This window comes from Stigmatopora nigra, chromosome 9, assembly GCF_051989575.1.
Source record: "Stigmatopora nigra isolate UIUO_SnigA chromosome 9, RoL_Snig_1.1, whole genome shotgun sequence".
NCBI lineage: Eukaryota > Metazoa > Chordata > Actinopteri > Syngnathiformes > Syngnathidae > Stigmatopora > Stigmatopora nigra.
The window spans coordinates 6,905,142-6,928,462 of NC_135516.1; the positions used below are offsets into that span (position 1 = coordinate 6,905,142).

At 36.0% G+C, this 23,321-nt stretch overlaps 1 protein-coding gene across 2 annotated transcripts; it reads right to left on the reverse strand.

Moving 5' to 3' along the window:
* Positions 1-820: 820 nt before the first annotated feature.
* st18 (ST18 C2H2C-type zinc finger transcription factor) lies at positions 821-23,015 on the reverse strand. Of its 2 annotated transcripts, none has more exons than XM_077724739.1 (18): positions 22,829-23,015; positions 18,109-18,726; positions 16,866-17,000; positions 14,768-14,858; positions 14,583-14,675; positions 13,280-13,488; positions 12,707-12,912; positions 10,642-10,890; positions 9,575-9,681; positions 8,434-8,496; positions 7,403-7,471; positions 7,156-7,218; positions 5,852-5,932; positions 3,381-3,602; positions 3,211-3,299; positions 2,868-2,971; positions 2,622-2,765; positions 821-2,551 (listed from the first exon to the last, which is right to left on the reverse strand). In XM_077724739.1, exons 1-18 carry the CDS (start codon positions 22,935-22,937, stop codon positions 2,411-2,413), a joined length of 2,793 nt encoding a protein of 930 aa, XP_077580865.1. In that variant the 5' UTR covers positions 22,938-23,015; the 3' UTR covers positions 821-2,410. The 2 variants fall into 2 exon arrangements, with proteins under 2 accessions (XP_077580865.1, XP_077580863.1); XM_077724737.1 differs by having other exon boundaries at positions 2,622-2,768.
* Positions 23,016-23,321: the final 306 nt, after the last annotated feature.

The following is a 23,321-nucleotide window of genomic DNA, read 5'->3' on the forward strand; positions in this document are numbered from 1 at the left end:
ATAGTTTTGTTTTATTATTATTATTTTTAAATTAAAAGTTTATTTTCAAACCCATCAAGGTCGTCATCAACATTTACTGTTTGATGACACTAACATTTGGCACTTCATGTTCTTTGTGTGGAAAGTACTTTTACTTATCAACGTCATACTAGAGTGAATAACTAATCCATGTTCTCTCGTTATGGCGATTTAAATACTAGGTAATGCTTTTTTTCATGAACACAATTTGTTTTAAGATGCAAAATCAAATAGCACAACTCCCCCCCCCCCCCCCCCCACACACACACACACACACACACACTCAGAAGCATTTCTAATGTAACCGGAATAATCATGACTTTGTGACATTATCATATTATTTGTATTTTAAATTTATTTTTTAGAGTACAAACTTGAACTTTCTCTATTGTTTTTGTCCCATTTCCACCAGACCTTTGTTTACCCAAAAGGATAAGTTTCACTATACTATAGTACTATACTATACTCGACCTTGTATTTGCACTTAATAACCACTAGAGGGTGGTAACACCCAAGGATGACATATACTTCACAAAGACAACAGTAAACTGTTTTAAATTGCTTATTCTACCTGAAGCGGGTATAATAATAATAATAATATTTCATTTGGTATTTTTTCTGTTAATTTTTTCAATGCAAAAGTATTTAGTCTTACCCGTAATTTTTGGGGGGTATTTTTACATGCAAACCTACACATAACTGCACTTACAGTACATAAAGTTATGTATTATGATAATTGTTTTATACCTAGCCAATATATTATGAGGAATTTTGAAGAGACTAAAGCAAACACACACAAAAAAACAGTTTGAAAAGTTTATTTCTACCATACACAAACTGTACAACACAGCGCATATCATTTTTTGTGTGTAAATTATGAAATCGTAAAAGTAAGTTTGAATGTACAAACTACTCCAACGGGAAATTAAAACCATTACATTATCATGTCCAATAAGAAAAAATGAAAACAAAACAATACAATCTCATATCATACTAATAATAATCGTTCCACGAACAAAAGCGTTTCACATTACAAAACATCAAATACTAACAGGAAGATTGTTGGGGGATAAATAAATATTATTCACAGAACTTCCTGAGCAAATAATGCTTGTTGTAGGATTTAAATATAAGAAAATATAAATAAAGGATTAGATTTAGGGATTCAATTTTTTTTAGTATTATTTTTAAAAGATATTTGGAAACAATAGGAGTGGTCTGGAATAATTTGGCTCTTGCTGCTGAGTCATTTTCTTTCCATGGCAAAAAAATAATAAATAAATGCTTGGCTACATGTTCATGTTGACAAAAATTAAATGTGCATTGCTGTTTTTGTGGCAAATTGGGTGAAAACAAATTTTTGAGGACAGTATAGCCTGCATTTTAGTATTCTCATCCTATTACAAAAGTGCAGTGAAATAGTTTCATATTTCTAATACTTTTTAAGGTGATAAAACCAAAAACTTGTATTTTTTAAAGGCGCTACCAATCAGTTCTGCCCCAAGCGATACAAGAATATCCCAAATTTTGAAATAAAGAGTTAAGACTTTTTTTTAAAAAAGCACTTAAAAGATGAAGAGAAGTCCATTTGTGATAGTTTTTAACCTTTCAATACTTGCAAAAAATGATCAAATCATAAATAATTGTCAGCGTCCATCTTGCAATCAGCTACTCAGACACAGAAACAGTCATCAGGAACATGTTTGTCCTCCTATTATGAAAAGTATCATGTAAAAAAAAACAAAATGTCGTTTGTGTAATACTGCCCTAGCACAAACAAAATGTACTTGTAGTTGTTTCTTTCAATGTTTGAAACGAATCGATATACATTTAGGCACATACGACATGCACACCTCACGTGTGTGTGTGCACAGAAGGCAGTTTTATAATTATATTTGATAATAATGGGGAAAAAAGTGGATTTTTGTATCATTTTGTCTCTCTAAATGAAACTAAAGAAAGAGATAAGAAAAGTACAGTACAGTAGCATTGCATTGTTATCACATGTAACATTATCTAACATACATTCACATTCCGATAAAGAAAGCAAAAAGCTTCATAAAAATAGGATCACTTTTGGTGTACTAGTACTTTTTTTCTTTTTTTTTTTTAAAGGAGAGCTAACTGTAATACAATTGTGCCACAAAATTGGAATGTCATTTTTTTGGACTTTTCAATCATTTACAACTCTAAAAATAAATACACATGAATGAAATAATAATAATAATAAATACAGTAATGAACAAATAGAATATCAATAATAATAGTCATCATAAATAGCCGTCGTCGAAAAAGAAAAAAAGAAGTGCAAGAGAAGTGGAAATCTCAGCAGGATAAAAGAAACAAAAGTGAAAAGCAGTACAAATGTGGCCTTCTCTCAATTTCTCAAAGCTCAAACGTGGATACCTTTGATGGCCTTCTTGATATTATCCAGCAGGGCCTTGCATTCGGGCGAGTACTCGCGCTGTGACTTGTTGTACATGTCCGTCAGCGTGTTCACGTAGGCTTCAAAGTTGTGCTCGCTGATGGGCCCCTGCCCACAAAAGCCGCAGTTAGTATTTAAAGCCATGAGCAGGTGTTATGGTAATGCGTGGGTGTTGTACCATTTGAGGCAGCTGGATGTCAGTGAGGCTGCTGATAAGCGCTTGGCTGAGGCGAGCCAACTCCTTGAGGAGGCTGTCATTGTGTTGCTCCATCATCTTGTTCTCCTCCTCGATGCTCTTCAGGTTGCACTCCATCGATGAGATCTGCTTTCAGGTACAAAAAGACAATGTGACAGTCAAGTTAGATTGAGTTACGACGCCTTCGTCTTTTTTCTTCCATTTCTGAGAGAAGGAGTCGATGCTTACCTGCGTTTGCAGCTGTTTCATGTCCGCCTCCATTTGCATGTTGGATTCGTTTAGTTCCTCGATATCATCATCCAAGTGTTGGCTGTCCTCTTTTTTTTCAATGCCTGGATGTCAAAGGCATTTATTGTCAAGGGAAAATATAAGCTACACTTTTATCCAAGGTCAAAAGAAGGTGAAAAATCAGAAAAATTGCATTTAAAACACTTCTGATAGCCATACTGATCCAATCCCCTTTGACTAAATTGCCACCAACAATATCACAGCAATTTAGAAACATAGTTTTCCAATTTTCTAATGAAATAATGTTTGGATGTGTACATTTTCCTATACAATGTAACCTTACCACTGCTAGCCTTCAGTTTAATGGTCATCATCTCTTCATCCGAGTGCTTCTTCTTAATACTTTGTGCGTTTAGTGGGCATCCTGACAAGCTGGTTGATAGAATACAGGAATATTTAGCCTGAGGCTTGCCATTAAACCCATACATATTGTGAGGTAAAGGTGAGTCTAACCTCCGGTGGGTGGCAAAGACATTGTTGGCGTGGCCGAGGCCGTTGCAGCCGGGCAGAGGGCAATGAGGCAGCTCCTGTTTGTTGTTCTTCCAGGCAAAGGGCAGCCCATTGAGGGACGCCTCCTTCTGTCTCCTGGCAGCCAATGGGCAACTACTAGCGCTGCGGTGAGATGTGTACTTTCCCGATATGTGGCCCTGTCCCTCGCATCCAAACACAGGACACCTGATGGAGAAATAGCCATACATGTTTAAAAGAGGGCTAAAATATTATGAGACAGGTGCATGAAGGAATGTCATATTTACGGCTCAATAGTTAGGGCAAGGTTTTCGGGCCAGGGGGCCCCATTGATTTTAAAAATTTGACAGATGGGCCTGGTCAGCACAAGATATGATACATATAAAAAAGTGCATTCGTTAACAGTACATATGAAACATAAACAGAAAAAAGGACTAAAGTATTAACATACTCATCACTCATCATTAAAGTAAAAAGTATAAAGTACAAATTACAAAGTAAAGTCAAAAGGAATGTATGAAGAAATATTAAAATGTGATTTAAAAAAAGATAGAGGGGCTGTAAAACACACAAAAAAAAACAAATAAGAGTGGACAGAGCTACTGCCACTGGCAGTGAAGCTAAAAATTCCAATGTGGTAAGATTTCAAAGCAATGATTAAATTAATTGTTAAAAAGTCACTTCAAAGACAGCATTTATATCTTTTGCAATTTAGATCCGTGCAAGTAAAACAATATCGTGTATGTGTTTGAGAAAAATAACAAACACAATCACAAAAATATGAAGTACAATCCTATATATCAGAGCAAATTGCAGCGTGGGATCATTAAAACAATCTCTTTCAATAACTGGACCGGAAGATCTGTTGACCATTAAGTTGATTAATCCAGCCAAATGCTGATGAAAAAAAGAAGTGGCCAAAAACTGGAAATGGACTCAAATAATCGCATTAAGTGCAAGTAACTAATCCACGCTAAACTTTAATGGGGGCTCTCCAATGGAAATGTCATCAAGAGTTGTATTTACAGACCCTGTTGTTGTTTTATGTGGCACTGTGAAGGTTAGTAATAGAAAGATGTCAACTGTAAATATTCTCTGCAGTCATGCCAAAAAAAATCCCTTTTGTACTCTTGATTAAAAGGGCACAGCTTTTTACAGTATAGGCCTGGAAGGGCATAATTTAATGATTTGAATGAAAAATTTAGGAAGGAGGCAGAAGTACTGAAGTGGTAAAATGACTAGAATTGACATGACATTCTCAGAGTAAAATGCGTCTTTTGTAAATTATTTAAAGTTTTTATATATATATATATATATATATATATATATATATATATATATATATATATATATATATATATATATATATATATATATATATATATATATATATATATATATATATATATATATATATATATATATATATATATATATATATATATATATATATATATATATATATATATATATATATATATATATATATATATATATATATATATATATATATATATATATATATATATATATATATATATATATATATATATATATATATATATATATATATATATATATATATATATAAGATTAACAGTAATCTTGTGAAAATAATACAAAAGAATAAAGTTTTAACAAAGGCGAGACATAAGAAACACAATTAGATTTTTACCACAACATTGAGGAAATGCAGTGGAAGTACTTTGAAAACTATTTAAACTTATAATTACAATAGTACCTTGATTTCCATGTGATTTAACATTAGTGGAAAGTTATTTTTACCCCACCTGTGACAAGAGTACACTTTACAAGCGCGTATGATGGCAAAGAGTCCAAATGCTTTCTTGAATTAGTTTCTTATTTACAAGAAAATAAGACAATCACACATTTAGCACACCAATGTCTTCCACATTGAGTTAGCTGCTATTCAACTATCACACAAACAATAAATAACACACAGGTATACAGATACAAATGGGAAATGCCATACGGACTTCCATCCCCCCCTTAATGTGTATGAGATCCATACCCGTTTAATGCCTATAAGCTGATGCATTAGTAATTAAAAAAAGCCCCCCAAAATTAAAAAAAAACAACTCTCATCCAGATGTACACGTCCGCTAAGGCTCACGTGTCAATTACATTATTGTTTTGGATGATGAAGCCACAAGCGACGTTTTCTTCACATAATTACAAAGAAAGCACTCAAAGCGAGAGAGAGTGAGCGAGAGAGAGAGTGATAAGCCTGATATTCTCTTTCAAATCCTACAAAACACATCACAGAGCACTAATCCTTGAAAAGTAATTCACTAATGTGAGTACAAAAGCTGCTGATTTTCTTTGTGCAACTTGATGGCCTGCAGGTCTAAGGACGTTCCAAACGCACAACACTTTTTTTGGGAGGTTTTGTGACAGCAAGGAAAATGAAAATAGGATCAAGACAAATGTCTTACTTAAGCTCTTGCTCATCTTTGTCCTCTTTGCTCGGGGTAAGCTTCAAACCTCCTTTTCTGGCACGTGGACATCCTGAAAGGCTGCAAAGGAATCACAGCACAGCATGCATTTGAATGTTTGATGGGGACATGAAATGAAAAATGGGTACCTGCCCATTTTTTGAAAAGCTGCCTAGAACTTGTGTGAAGCATCGCCTTCACAAGAGAATGTTTTTTTTTTTGACTTTATGTTTCAATTTTGCCAATATTGGAGACATGTTATAGTTCAACATATATGAAAAAGGACCAAGACTGTAAGAATAAAATTAACTTTTTTTAAGAGAAAAAGTTCGCTAGAATAGTATATTTTTGCTGTATTATGGTGGAAAGCAAGTCTAACATAAATAGAAAATAGGGAATATTATTAAAAATACAATTTCGTAGTACATTTTACGGATAATGAATTGCAAGGGGAAAACATATTTCAAAAAATTCTCCTCAGAAACAAGATATAGTTGTCCTAAAAAAGTCATTTTGCAGGAAAATATATTCAATAAATAGTTATCACATTAAAAGAATAAATTAAGACTTATTTTTACATGACTAAATTTGTACAATTTCAAACCTTGTCAGTTTTAGACAAAATAACTTGTCATTCCATATTTTGTATTGAAATTTTGAAGATAAAAACATACCTTAACAATAAAATGCACTATATTTTCTGTCGTTCAATTTCAGTTTCATGACAATATAATCTATACTTAATTACGATTAAATTCTAAGACTAAGCAAAAAAACGTCATCAAAAGCTTTTAGTAATTTTCCCAAAAGCTTATTGATAGATGCTTCACATTGCATAACTCCAATACAAAATTACTTTGAGTGAAAATAACAACATTAGTATTGTATGCCTAAATTATTAACATTCTAATTTGTACTGTTCTCTGAATGGGGGCTTTAAACAATTGAATTCAATTGTTCAGTTTCTTTTATTCATCAGAATTACGTATTTCATTATAACTTGCATGTGTCCAAATCACTATTTCACTTTGTAAACGATGACATTCCAATCCTTTTTAACTTTAATTCAATTTGCATTTGTAAGAGATTTTTTTTGGCATCTTATAACAGTCATAGCGTTTGGGCAAAGCACATCTCCAGCAAGTAAACAATTTTTAAGCCCAAAAAAAAAAAGAAATAGAAAAAGTACAGCGTGTTTGCATCCCCAAAGTGAGACTTTCACCATCTGTTCCGATGTCGTGCATGTGACAAAATGTGTATTACGCTTGGCATGCATGTTTTGCCACCCCTCACCCTTTGGCTACCTTCTGTGCGACGCGTAATTTCCCGTCACGTGTCCGGATCCATCGCAACCAGGTGTTGGGCACCTGCACAGTGAAGACGCAGATCATGCTCATCATGCAAATAGCGAGTGTTGTAAATGCCAACAAGTAAGTACAAAATGTAGAAATGCAGGTGAAGTGAAGGAGGAGCAAAAGTAAAATACTCAGTGGTGTAAAATCCTCAAACAACAGTAACAATAACAACAACAGCCACATCTTAAATACGTACTTTAGTTCCTGAGAGTTGGCTGCCATCAGTGACTTGAGGGTCTTGTCAGCGAGGGGACATCCAGAAACGCTGTGTAGAGGGATAAAGAGCTAACAGTCATCTCAATGCACTCTTTGATCATACCGTTCCGTTTAAGCATCTTAAATACAGGCGGGTGCTTTTATTTGGGGGCAAATATTTGTAAGATGCCTTTATTTGGGGCTTTTGTTTAGTCTGTTGGCTGGGATTCTTTTCATTTGTGTGTTTTTTTAAATAGAACAACAGCAATGCCAAAGAGTGGCTAGTTGCCATTTGCAAAAACAGTCATAGTTTAGGTTGGCTTGGCCACTATCATAAGAAATCTCTGAATTGTACTCATTGGCTGTTATTGACAGCAATAGATGTCCAATCTATTTGAACTGTGAGCTTATGTCTTATTTCACAGTTGACAAAAATAAGGTCTACAATGTCAAGCCATGTTAGATAAAGAATACCATAGCAAAAACTATATAGTTTGAGAATAAAAGTGTAATTCAATTGGAATAAAACGGCCTTAATGAGAGCAAAAATGTATAAAGAAAAAGTTGTCATGGCAGAAATGTTCATAATTTTTTTTTCAAATGTATCATACTTTTAGGAACAAAGTCCTAATAAAAAAAAATTAGTATAATGATAATTCAGTTCTAAAATGTGCCCCTGCGATTGGCTGGCCCAGTGCCTGAAGTTGGCAGGGATAGGCTCCAGCACCCTTCGCCACCCATAAATAGTTATTAACCAAAATAAAAATCACAAATATATGACAAAAATTGTTCAATTTGACAAATTACTTTAACATGAGGAGAAACACAATCCTCTATTATTACAATAAAAACAAATACTTTTAGGAGTATCAAATAAACATTTAAATTAATTAATTCTAATACTACTAATACTTCTACTATTACATATTTGATCCACACTAATTTGCCACATCCACTTGAATGCCAAAAAGAACTTAACCCGATTCATTTCAGATTCAACCAGTGGTAATGAGAGTCATTCACGTCCAATACCTGCGATGCGAAGCATAATTCCCCGTCACGTGTCCGCTTCCGTCACAGCCAGGGGTCGGACAGCTGTGGGAGGGCACAAAACATTTTACACATACATTAGAGTGACATCCCGTAGACCGCTACATTAACTGGGAGGAAGAGGAAGAGCAGGAAGCAGGCTGGTGGAGGCTCAGAAAGGGGATGGGGTTAGTACATTTAGTAAGAAATGCATCATGTTTGTTTAATGACATCCGCTAGTGTCAGTGAGGGTCCAGACTAGAAGGTCCTACTAACGCTGGTCACAGCTCTGCAGAGCATGCACTCCAACTAGCAGAGGCAAAAACTCACTTTTCAAAGTGACAACATCCCTCTCTGTCCAAATGAACCTGTAGACATACCAGTTACAACGTGAGGCACACAAGGCCCACACTTTGCTACGATTTGGATCAGCTCATATTATAAGAAATGTCACTAAATATTTGGATAAAAGAAGAAAAAAAGGAGTGGGGGCGTTCATTTTATCAGGCTAGATATGTAGTGAATGAAATGTAAATGAATGTGAGGGAAATGTGGGGGATTAGGTGGTCATTTTTAATATTAATTGTGCCTCAATCGAGGGGTCATTAAAAGTGAATAACAATAAATATTTTGATGTCAAAAGAATGGCTTTGTAATAACATGATAATTTTTTGGGGGGTGAAAGTATTGATAACGTTTAGGGGAGAAATATTCTGAGAAAAATGCCTAATTTTATGGGAATAAACTTTAAAATGTAGGTACAAATTTAAAGGTAATGTTTTTTTAGACTCTAAAGTTAGGACTGGAAAGCTATATTTAAAACAGTATCTGAATGTTTCTTGTTTTTTGTGTGTGGGCAATTCTGATAACTGCTTGCATGCAGCTATTGACTTCTGCACTGGCATTATTAGACACTTAAAACAAATGAGAATTATTTGGCAGGGAAGCATTAAAAAAACATACAATAAAGCTCACAGTGACTTAAAACTTTTGCCCAATATCGCATCCTACGCATCTATGTCTGTCTTCTGTAATTAAAGCCCCGGGAACACCTATTTATCTTTCCCCTACCATCTGTCGGATAAGCTCATGTTGAGTATGATGGCTGTGTGGAGAAAAGTTCTTTGGCAACACCCCAACATACCTCAAAAGCTCTTTCTTGGACTCTCGTAGGAGCATCTTGGCCTTCATCATACCAGCCTCGCCTTGGTAGTGCTGCTCATCCATGCTTACATGATCGAAGTCCTCCTGCTTTAACACAAAAAAATGACAGCAGGATATCAGAGTCATTCTGCGCTGACCTCAAAGTCACTAATTAGGCATCCCCCCACCCCCCTTCTGAATATAATACTCTTAAAAGACAAACCTCTGGGTTAGAGGGCAAGGCATAGAGATTACGGTTTAGGATACTTTTTTCCACTAGGAAACTATACATCCATTCAAAGTCACATTAATCCACATATTTATAATGATGTATGACCCCCACAGCCCACCCCACCCCGTCTCCCTCCAGACAGGAATCACCAGATGTTGTATAGAAAGAAAGGAGGTCACATGTGCTGGATATCATAAACAAATGAGTGAAATTAAAAGAAAACAAAAGCCTTAAAGCCCAGATTAAGGAACATTCAGGCCAATGAGTGCAACTTCTGTCAGAAGGAAATTCTTTAACCAACTTAAATGATGCCATTAAATGCATCATACAGCATACATGTTTTGGATGAAAATATATTATTTATATATTTCTGATATTAAAAAAACAATACATGCACAGATATTGAAATGACTACATCATTAAAGGCTTTAAAAGGACGAATAATGTATGCATTTTACTTTGAAAATAACATTAGAATAATTCAAGTCGTTTTGAAAAAAAGTGCACCATTTTTAATAATGCTAAGATTAAAACACAATTTTAGGATAAAAATTTAACCTTTACACAATAAAGTTTTTTAATGTACAAGAAAACAAATTGTACTGTAATATTACCCCAATTTTGTATATCAAATTAGGATTATTATGCTTAAATTGAAAAAATATGTTATTTTATTCTACCTTGAAAAGGAACCAAAAAAATAATAATAATGCGTCTAATTGAGTTCAACTGAGTTATTTTTCTGAAGAAGACTCAGTTGAGAGGCGAATAATGGATATTGATTATAACAGATCCCTATATTATTATTACTTCCAATCAATTAATACAAAAAATACCTCATTGTCATGTATCACATGTGCTTGGCTGAAGTTAATGGGGACGTGGCCGTCCCAGCTGTCTCGTTCGCACAGCGGATGGTAGAAGGTGGGGCTTATCCGCACAGTCCCACAGCCTTTGGCCGCCGCCCCCATCAGCGACTCGGGATGTGCTTGGTCATCTGAAGGTGCTTTGGAATAGGTTCCATCTTTACTTTTCTTCATGCTCAAATCCAAGGTGCCATTTTCATCCACCTCTATGTGCATGTCCTGAAAGCAATACAAAAAACAACATCAGTAAAAGTACAAAAAAAAAGTGCAATACCTTTGAGGCTATGGGTGTAATTGTACAGTAGGTATTGTAAATAAAGTACGCACAAGCAATTCTTATAATCATCCCTTGTGTTGGAGTGTGTGTAGTTTTTTAGTAGTGACAGCTGTGTGAATGTGTTTTCTAGGACACAAAACAAGAGGGCAAGAGAAGGGGGGGTACATGTGTGAATTGTGTCATATTCTGGGTCATAATTATTAAAGGAAAAATGTAAAAAGAAAAAAAATGCATGCCAGCATAATTCATTTTATTGACTTAAATTTATATTTTACGAAAAAATAATTTTCTGCCATTTTACATGACATCAGTAATAACTATCTGTCCACTTTGAAAGTTATTTTTTATACAGACACTAGTTCTATTATGTACGGATTTTGCTGAAAACACACACACACAAGTAGAATTCAGTGTTATTATACCACAGAAAGGCTACATGGTACAAAAACTGAATAAATGTTTTGACTTTTCTACTATTTTGAGAAGATTTGGACTTTCTCTAATTAGAGAAGATTATTGGGACCTTTACAAACTCTTATACACACACACACTTTACACACAATGTTTTTTTTTTTTCATTTATAACCAGTAAATGCAATTTAGCATGGAATAAATTGAAATTTAACATGGCCAGTGGTGTTAGTAATGACTGAGTCTGAAATATTGATGCTATCCAGGCACCATTTTCAGTACAGTACATGTTTATGCAGAGAGAGAATCTGTTCCTAATTTGATGCATCCACTGACATAACAACTCAAGCTGCAAAATGAGAACAGATGATCAACTTGCTAACACTGTTTTATTCATTTGCCATTGAGTGGGGGTCTGGAGGGGGCACGTTGTGAACTCAGCAGCAGAATTGGAGATGAGGATGTGAGCGTCGCGGTGGTGGAGGTGTGCAATAAGAACCTTGACTCATCATCATCATACAGTATGGAAGGTGACGGTGACATTACTTACGTAAGTGACTCTTAAGTGTGGCTTCTTGTACTTTTTACCTTGTTCAATGTCTTGTTGAATGTATTATGTACAACTTACAAAAAGGATGGGATGAGTGTACAGTACTTTCTCAACTATAAAACGCAATTAAAAGACTTTTTCTCAAAATATTGCAGTGCACCTTATAATCTGATGTGTCATGTATATATGGATAAATATTGGGTAATCTTTGTATAAAATTCCCTTTAAAAGTAGAAAGATATATGCCCATTCAAAAATATTTTTAATATTATTTTATTGACTTTTGACTTTATTTTTTCTGCCCATATATTAATATATAATGTTGTGTGAAAACCCCTCCAATAGTACTTTTTACAACAATGTGAAAAAGTATTTTTAAATTTTAAACTACATACTCATACCTTTTTAGTATTTAAAAAAAACCTCTAAATTCTACACGTTTTTGTGTGAAATTATTACTTTAATCTCTTAACGGTCTGACTTTATTCTCATAACATGTGACACCAGGCCATCTGATGTCCAAATAGTTGCAGTTTAAAGAGAGGATGAGTGGCTTTAATCTTCCTTTAATACGATTACTCCAATTTTCGCGTGTGTACATTAAAGCTTGAGGTGCAGTAAACCCTCCTTTTAATTTATTAATTTGATTTTTTTCTTTTTTTTTTGCTACCGAGCCCTCACTTTTTCTCTCTTTGCCAACATATCTCTTTTGATGTCTTCCCTTTTATACACAAATCAGAGTTGCTTTCGAATAAGCACATTCAACACCTCGTTTCCAAGTGGTCTGATTTGATTACCTTTGTAGATGTTGCCAGGGGCCGAGCAGTGGCCGGCTCGCCATTCTCTCGGTACCGAGTGGACAGGTTGAGTATGGCGGCCGTGGCGGCACTTTGGGGTCCTCCATCTTCTTGCTTCAAGTGACTTGGTGGTGGGCTAAGCTGACCGGAGGTGGGTAAGTGGCTACCTGGAGTCACCAGGATAGCAGGATGATAATGCTGTGGTGCTAAAAATATAGTAATAAATGACAAAATAGATGGTGAGTAATTCAGTCGTGAAGGCAGCAGGTGTTCCAAGATAATGTCATAATAAGATTCTGGAGGACGAACCGTCAAAAGGACACGTCTGGTGTTTTTAACAAGATTTTCAAGCATTAGACATGTAAAGATTGAATTGAATTTCAATGTAATTATTTTATTGTGAAGTATAATGAGATTTAAACAGAGTGCGAAGTTAAATGAGAACGTCAATACTTCATAAATGTAACAATTTCATATGTTTTTTTAGATATTTTTTATCATATTTTTTATATTATGAATAATATCAACTCTTGTTAGACTTTGGTGATATTTTGCATATGTGAGTGAACTTACATTCAGGAAAGTGCGAGACTTCAGGGTCTTGGTTACTGCTGTTGAATTGCTGCTTTCCAAAGACCTGCGCGTCAAAGCTGGCGTAGTCGAAGCGGATTCTGCTGTACTTGTCCATATCTTTTGCCAGGCTGCTCTGCAGGGCGGCCATGGGGTGGGCGAGGCGGTAGCTGAGCTGGCTCAGGTCAAACTTTTTGACAAGGCCCATGACCCTGCCAGTGGACACAAAATGATGTTTTAATTGTTTATATTTAGATGACACCTAATTCTACATATGTAGGACTAGTTTTCTAAAAAAAAGATCAACATACTTTCATATTAATTCAGCTTTTCCCTCTTCAAACAAAGACTTTTATCTCAGAATATAACATTTTTAGTCTACAATTTTTTTAAAATTAGAATTGAAAATTCTTGAAATTGAGGATTCTTTTTCACATTTTACTCTCTAAATACAAAAATATATAAAGATTTTTTTCTGTCATATTCTTATTTTTAATTTCAGATCTTACTTGAAATATGACAAAATTCCCACAAAAAATATTATTATTATTTTTTCAGTAAAATAATTAAAATACTTTCTCTAATTCTAAGAACATAATAATTAATTTCTCCCAATTTGGTGACATTATTCTTAATTCTTAAAAAATACAACTAAATATCCTAATATATACAAATAGTACAAATAAAATCCTACCCAATATCATTAAATAAATAGTAATATAACTACAGTCTCATAAACTAATCAATGTGAACTTATGCAAATTTTTCTTTGATTTTTTTTCCTATAAATGTAAAAAGTATCCTCATAAAAATCAAATCTATTTCTTATTAGTTGAGCTAGTTCAAATCAACTATTTTCAACGATCCCAACAATGCTTAGAATGGACGTCAAATTAAAGAAGGCTGTGCCACAGATAACACGATTTAGCATTGTTTTGGAAAGCATTTTTGTACACATAGTGAGGGATTTGATTCCGTTGATGCCGACGCCAGGTTGCCAGACTAATTAATATAGCGGGAGTGGGCACCCTGCCCGCGATAAATCCATCGGGAACAAAGAGTTCCGCTCTTTTATCATTTCTAATAGAGTGGATAGAGCTCACAACAGACTGTGCATTCTGTAGGGATCACTCAATAAAGCACAACAAAAGTGTTTATCACTTTTTAGCAGAGCTCAACTTGCAGGCCCTGTTTCTATCTTCCCCCACTATCTGCCCTACTCTCTTCCATCCTTGGACTTGCGTACGCCAATTTTTTCGCAGCCCTTGCGTGTGACGGCTTGTAACGGCGACTGGCACGAGCGTACCTCGGCGAGCGGTCGGGCGTTTGCCTGCTTTTTAGGCTCTCGTCCTGAGGTTTGGAGATTTTCACAGCAGCAGCGATGGGGCAGCCCGACAGACTGGGAAAGCAATCAAACACAATGTTAGCCAATCCCTGACACTGCTTATGCTCTCGGTGGGGGCAATATTATTATTACTACTTATTATTTACCTCCGGTGGGTGCTACGGTTGCTGTTGACATGGCCTCTTCCTGTACACCCGGGAGTGGGACACTTGAGGACGTTCTCGTGCATGGCCAAGACTGACAGGAACAGATACAGAGAGAGACAATAATCAACATTAGCACTTTGTTAGTAGTCATGTGAGGTCTTCTACCTAAAGTAGAAGCAGACGTTTCTCATTTCTGGTCAAAATAAAATGGGTTGCGCCTAAAAGTGTGTGTCATTTAATAGAATTTTGGGGAGATCTTTTCTAAATGATGAATGAGTAAACTTTCATCTCAGAGTTTTATGCTTCAAAGACACTTTTGTAAGCAAGATAATCGCTGAAGGAAATAACTAAATATAGCTGTTTTTTGGAAAAGCTTTTACTGAATTAAAGTTATTAGTTAATAAATGGCAATTAGTTCATAAAAAGCAATTTGCTAAAAAAATGCTCAAAAATGAGGGTCAGAATGCCATTTATTTCTTTTAAGGCTGGCTGCAAAAAAAGCTTTTTAAGGGCAAAAAAATATCATGGCTTTTTCTACTTTAAGATCCTAAATTTCCTCAACTTTGAAGGAGAAAAAATGACACCAAAAATGGCACCAAATTTCCATTCCTAGACTTTAACGCAGGTGTTAAAATGAGATCGGACTTATTGTCATGTATGTCATTTAAATTAATACACTGTGGAGGGTGGGGAACATGCAAAAGGGGCTTTGACACTGAACTTTAATGAAAAATATAAACCCAAGAGCAAAGAAAGAAGAAAGATATTTTCAACTAAACATATATTTGAGATCTACATGGAATAGAAACGTCAGTTTACACTCACATGACGTGTATGTGATGAGAATAAACTGTATTTTCATCAAATTGGCACTTCAAGAGGAAACAAATTTGGTAACATTAGTTGAATGCATCATGATGAAGTCAGAGTGACTGCATCCATCTATTTATAACAGATTAAAATGCTCTTGTTCCTGCTCACCAACACATTGAGGATGCTGAAGATTAGTTCTTTATTGGGAACAATATTTGCTAAATTGAGTGGATGTTCAAAAGAAATCCTAAATGCCTCGTGATCATACGATAATGACATCTTCAGGCAAATACAAACAATTTAGAATACTTTGGAAGCCTTCAGAATTGTGCTAATCATGGCATTATTTAGAAGTATATTTATCCCATAAAATCACAGAGGAGTAAAAAAAACGTAATTACAATAAGTGGTTGCTATAATAACTTTCTTTAAAAATATTGAAGTACAATATAAATATTAAGTTGTACAGGTCTTGAAGTATTCTCCATTTTAAACTTGAAAATGTTGAATTTGCAAATGTTTCAATGTGTCGCACCAAATGTTGAACAGATTAAAAATGCGGAAAAGTGAACCTTTTAGCCATTTTGTGATGATTCACATAAGTGCGAAGCAAATATGACAGAGAATAGCTGCAATGTAAATAGCTTAGTGCAAAGAAAAGACGGCTGATTACATTCTTCAAAACAAAAGCGTCGTTAAGGGCTGCCTCGCATCCTTAGAAAGTACTATTCTCTCCCCCACCACGTCCTCCAATTAGTTGGCTGGACTTGTCTTATTTATTTTGTTCAATAGCCGTCTTTGATTCACAAACACTGACTATACTCCGCTAAAAAAAAGTTAATTACTTTTCCTGTTGCTTTTGTAACATTATGCTTTAATGTACAATGTTTGTGGAGTTTTGTTGGAATGTCTTAACAATCGCCAGAATGGGAAGGACGAGAAATATAAAAATGAAAAGAGACTTCAATGCACATAACAGAAAAGAGACAGACAAATCCTTAAAGTTATTTGCTAACAGTGACACACGTTTGAATTGGATTTAGTGTTTGAGCGAGACTTTTTCCTTTAGAGCATTGCATGGAATAAAAAAATATTCACATCTTATAAACAGAATAGTATTAAGTACACTAGAAAGGAAGGCTATCAATTAATTTGTCTTGATTGGATATATGAAATTAAGTTTTCTAGAAGTTCCAATTGTTGATTATTGCACATTTTTGAGTGTGTTAGTCAAAATATAAGTGTGCTAAACAAAGTGTGTTTTTATGCTAATTTGCGTACTCACTTTCTGGAGGGACTCGCACTTTATGAGGACATCCGGACAAACTCCTGTGATGGGGGTACAACCCGGTCACATGTCCCGTGCCATCACAGCCTGGCGTTGGACACTTGATGTCCCTCTTGTCCGTCCGAGGCGATTCTAGGAACAAATTTAGTGCAATATAATGTGAAAGATGTGTTTTGTAACCTAAACATTGTACAATAGGAATTGGAAGTATTACACTGGCATTGTACATGAGCCAAGAGATTGAAATATCAGGCAAGGCTGGATCATTTTTTCTTTAATATGTATAAAAAGCATCTATATTAATCTGTCATTTTAGTTAAGGCTGTAGTTGAACACACTTCTTAATGCCCGACCAGGGAAAGATTACATGGAGGATTACACATTTAGCCACGGTCATTTGAAGAATCCCGGGAAAACATGAGAGGTACTTTAGTAGGATTTAAGACTTATGGTTATGGTTAAATATCTACTTGATTCCTATCAAAATCCAATATTTGGAGTGGTCGCAATTTAGATTCATTATTATTATAAGTCTCTTTATGTATTATTTGACTTGTTGCCGAGAATTTAAAAAGCAAAGAGGATTTGTAGTTTGGATACCACTTGATTTCTTTTCAATACTCAATGTAAGGGAGTTCTTGACTGCATAAATTCAACAACAATGATATGTTCATATTAGTGTTTCTTTTGTATTTTTTTTAATAGAGTTTATGGGGCTGAATTATGCCAAGCGGTACTGTGAAAGGAAATTCATAGCTGAGAGAAATAGGGGTGGATTTAAAACAAGGTCAAATAAAACGGGAACTAATGCAATAATATACTCTACATAGCATGGCGTGGGTGGTGGGCAAGTAATAAAACTTGTATAAAATACATATAAACTTATTAAATAAGAAAATGAAAAAGAAATTAAAATTTAAACAAAAATGCAGACATATGTGCAATATATTTTCATTCATTTTCTGTTCTGTTTATCCTCACAAGGGTCATAGGGGTGCTGGAGCCTATCCAGGTGGGAGAACCCTGAATTGGTGGCCAGCCAATCACGGGGCATGAGGAGAAGTATACAACCATTCTTGCTCAGACTTTTACCTAAGGACAATTTAGTGCATGGGGTAGGGAATCTATGGCTTGGTAGCCACATGTGGCTCTTTTGATGAGTGCATATGGCTCTTGGCTAACCTATGAGCTAAAATATGGAAATTGCTGGTGACAGAACTGAGGTTTTTAAGTGTCTTACCTTTGCCTGCATGGTATGCGAGTCTGTTGTCAATATCCATCATACGATGATGCCGCCTCTCATTGGTCATCTGCTCCATGAGAAAGCGATCCATTTCACGGTAGGCGTGATGCAAGACCTGCCTCTGTTCCGTCTGCAAAGCAATGGCCTGCTCCAACAGGCTCAGATTCACTCGGCCGCGTCCTACTTCCAGGCCTCTCTGATGGAGATGGTCCAGCGCCCAACCCTCGAGCCGGGGTGGTCTTTCCGCATCTGGGTCGCTGTAAGCATCCTCCTCATCCTCCACACTCTCCTCCTCTTTCAGTCTGTATCTCTGGAAAAGGTCTCCTCTGCTTAGCTCAGGGTGAGCATCTGCTTTCACGGGTGAGGGGTCTTCACAGGTTCTGGAGGGGCTCAAGCCATTCATTTGTGTGCCAAACGGCCAACTGAGCTTGCTGGGGCTCTGGGGGGACGACGCGCCGCTTAGCCTGTCCTGACTTTGGTCTTCATCGGCTTCCTCTTCGTCTTCTTCGTACATTTCTGGCGTGCTGACTTCGCACCGAGGGGAGTCTTCGGGAGTCCAGCCCAGCGAATCGTTGGAGTGGCCGTTTCTCTTCAGCACTGGACTCGAGTCGCCACCTGAAACAATATTCATTACGTAATTACTATATATGTACATATTAGTGTCCTGTTCTATAGTATGGGGTAGGGAACCTATGGCTCATGAGCCCTATGTGGCTCTTTTGATGGGTGTATATGGCTCTCCGCCTTTTTAAATCATATTTTTTCTCTCATTGAGACTCATTGAATAGCAACAGTGAACACACAAACAACTTGAGTTAACACCTAATTGTTTACTATTGTTAGGCATAATGGAAATCAAATAATTTGTTGCATTTGCTGCCACAAGTTAAAACATGGCATTCAGCCTAATTGACATGGGGTTCATGGAAGAATGAAAAACACAGATACTTTCTTTAGTTTTAATTTATCCCTGAAAGCCGCCATTTTACCCAATATGGGTTTTCTTGGTGATTAATATCAACATAACTCCAATTCAGCCATGAAAATTTCATTATAAATTGTCTACTTTTCTACTAATGTTACAATTTTAACAGTATTCACATTGATGTACAATATTGGTTCAATAATTCAATAAAATCCTTTTAAATGAAAAAAATAGCATTGTATATAGGCAATCTTCCTACAAAAATAAAATGCTGTTAATCAATATTCGATCATTAGATTACGTTTTCATAGTCGGGTCTTGCACACAATTAAATATTCAATATAATAAATGTGACATGATTTTTTGAGTTTTCCAGATTTAAAAAAAGGAAATACAGTGGTGGCTACGGCACTACTAAGGACAACCTCAAGGTCTTAAAGGAATAAGCACATGTTTTCATTGCGCTCAACAGCGGGATAATAATTCGATGTGGATGTAATCTTACAAAATCCTTTTAAGGTTTTAGAAATTGTGTCACTTTCCAGCAAGTAATACGGTCGAGGAGAAAAACATGTTTTCTGAAGAACAGATGTAACTGCGTAAGGCCGAACAATTCCCAAGTAATTACTCAATACTAAGTATACTGTAGTTCAGATTTTGGTTTATGAAATATGTTCTGTCTTTTTTTTTCCCATCGCAAGCTTAACAAAGATGTGATTGAAGAACTAAATTGCTTTGCTTGGTTCTCTTTTTGTCAGAAGTAACAAAGATTGAAGATGGAGATTATAGGGGATTTACAGTACATTTTATTTACAAAAATAAAATTAGTTCTATGTGTTTTTAAGTTGAAGCAAAGCAGAAACATGTTATTATCTCAGCAGACCCGTGTTAGAACATAACATCTGTTTTCTAGGAATGAAAGTGAATATTTTTTGAAAAATAAAACAGTCGGATTATCTCTTCTATTTTCATGAATTTAAAGACATGTTTTTATATTGACAAGTTAGAAACAAGCATGTTTATAGGAATATTTTGCAGAAAATATTACACTATTTTAACATAAATTGAATGCATCCTTAATGCCACAATATTTGATTTATTGTTTTTATATATATTTATTCATTCCCATTGACATCAAGATTATGAACTATTTTAAATAGCCAATTTAAAAACTAACCAGACCAAAGCAAAATAAAAATAATATAAGTCACCTATTAATTCCACAGTTCTTGAATAGCTCTCCATATTAAAAGCGCATATTTTATCTGACCTTTCTAAACCTCTTTTTGCCCAGATTAATTTTACATTTTGCCCCATTTAACAAGTTTGCTAATTCTGCATCATATCGCCCATGTGATCTAATTCCCCCAATTCATCCTTCCATCTATCCATCGAATCCTACTTTTTGTATTTGTCTCCTGCTGTCTAGCCACTTAAGAGGATCGAAAGTTTAAACATTTTAAAAAAAGCTCAGAGGGCTTTAACAGAGCATAAGTTTGAAGCATTTGAGAGGATCAAGAGAGATTTGACCGAATCAGTCCAGTTGATAGCCTTCCATTGTTAATCACTGACCACCACTTGAGACGCCAATGCTGTTAATAAGTGGTCATCTCGCCTGTATTTGAAAGGGTGAGTACAACCCTCTTTAGAAGACTTGAACATGCATAGAGCTTGGGCAGAAAGGCAAAAGACTTTCCCCATAAAATGAAGGGAACACACAACATGTAGACAAGAGAATGAACCACATATTATCTTTAAATGTCATCCACAAAACTGAGTGCTCATCCTCATTGTGGTTGCCGATGAGCTGAAGCCTCACTCAGCTGACCTTGGGCGAGACACGGGGCACATCCTGATTTGGTAACTGGCCATTCCAAATTTAATTTTAGGTAAATAACCATAAATGTTGTATACATTAAAGTACAAGACAAGATCAAGCATATGGGAAGAGAAAAAATCCTGGGTAACATTTTGGAAATGAACCCAATAACAACTAAATCGGAACTTAATTTTTGTGATGAGTAATAGTGAATAAAATGACAATAAAAGTCAATTTTTAAAGGTATTAGGCAATATAGAAGTAGTCTGAATTTTTTACATGCCAGCACTATTTTAGCCAATAAATTGAGAGTGCGGAAGCGGAATGATTAATTAAATACCAACCGACAAAATAAATTATTGTCAACTCTTGATTTTTTTATCATTTTCTGCCCAGACACTTTATGTCAGTCACTATGTCTCTAATCCTTGTCCAAGAACTTAAAAAGGGAAAATTTAAAAGATTTTCCCGAATTTTCTCTTGAATGTTGTCTTTCTATTATGAATTAATACAAACAACTTACTAGAACTTGCAAATTTTTTAGGTCGAGCTCATTAATGTACTCAAAAAAGACTGAAAAGAATGTTCTCTAAGTGTTTCCATTCATAAAGGATGGTGTTATCAGACTTTAGCACAGTACTGTAGTTGGAAAGCTGATCTACTCAGTGCATAGAAATAGGGAGTAACATTTATTTACATTCATGAAGCAGTCAAGCGTGGTTTGTCTCGCATCCAGCTGGACACACACGCGCAACACAAAAAAGGAAAGCGAGAGAAAAAACTTGGATCCCTACGACGTTTAGCGTTTTGGAGCAGGTGAAGAGTTGTCACTCCAGAATTGCCATTAGCAGCACTACAGCAGGCCTACACTTGGCCACAGCCGAACACAGTGCGGCTCCACCAAAACAACAGCCTGATTTTTGACGCCTTTCCTCTGCTACTTCCACGGTCGCTGTCTGTCACTCTTATTTTGCACGAAAAAGGTAAAAATAACATCGACAAAAAATGATTTAAAGCGTTCACTATGAGTCAGTCGCACTGGAGTGATTAAAGTCCTGGAAAATGCAATAACAAAATCACGATTCTTCATAAAATCATGTTAATTATTCTAATGTAATGTGAATCCAGGGAAGAAATCATTTCCATTTCCAGTCAACTCCTCTCTCGGTCCATATAAACGGCTCACACGCACGGATGCATGTGTACTATAATGAGCCATCGACATTATGCCTAATTATGTATTAGACTGTGTGTTGGAGGGTTTAACAAAAGCTTTTGGAAGGGGACAATTATGTTTGTTGCTTGGTTACATCGTTAAAAATATACCAAATCAGAGCCGATTATAGTGGGCGAGACTGCACGTGTTCACCAAAATGGACAAAATTCACATTACTAAGAGTTTAATTTTTTTCTTTTTAAAGATAACTTTGTTTCAGACACTTATTAAAGGCAGAATCAAAATGTACCAAGTGTTGCTGATGATATGTGTTGGAGAAAAGTTTTTCCATGCCAATCACTGTTGCTGGCTAATTTGTTTTCTGCCACTTGAAATGGAATTGAATTAAAAAAAAAGGATGGAGGGTGTCTCATTTGAATTAGAGTGAACTGGCGCAGGCGCCCATTCATATTCTCGTTCTATAGATTCAATGGCTTTGGACCGGCCCATTTGTGGACAGACGAGGGGGTCGGGAAACAAGCTGGCCCAAAAGCAAAGCGGCTGGTGCCAAATCCGAAGGATCGGGGACGATCGTCTGTCAAAAAACTTGCATTTATTCCGCGAGACAAGACTAATGTGGCCAGCGTGCTCGGCACAATGGCCGCGGCTGCTGTTGATGCCGCCGCCGCCGCCGCTGCTGGTTGGCTGGCTCGACTCGCGCGGGGAGGGGAGGCAAATATGAATGCAACAGATGGGATTTTAAAATTCAGTGTGGATTGTTCACCAAAACAGACAAAACAACAGGACATCTGTTTACCTGCTGGACTGTCGGAGCTCCTCGTCACGTCTTTGTCCGGCCGCGGTGACGGCTCCTCCATGCCGTAGTCATCGCAGACTTCGCTGGGGCTGTAGTGGCGCGGCTTCATCAGCAGGGACTTTCTCTTGTTGATGGGGGCACCCTGTGCCCCGTCCTGAGCGTTTCGCTTACGAACCGATGACCCGTACGGGCTAAGCAAAGAAACTTGGTGCTATTACTTACTTCGCAAGGCTTAATTGAACAAGAAGTTTATGTTGCAAATATTTTACCTGTTTGTCTCAACACTGAAGTCTTGATTTGTAAGATCTATAAAAAAAAGAGATATTTTTTTCATCATTTATATAGCATGGGACCAAGACATTAAAAAAGGGCCCCAAAGAGCAAGACGAGGGCCTTTTTAAAAATCCATATGCCTTAATGTTACAAATAATAATGATGGACAGTGTACCCAAAAAGACGATCACAACTTTTTTTAAAAATTGCAATCCAAATC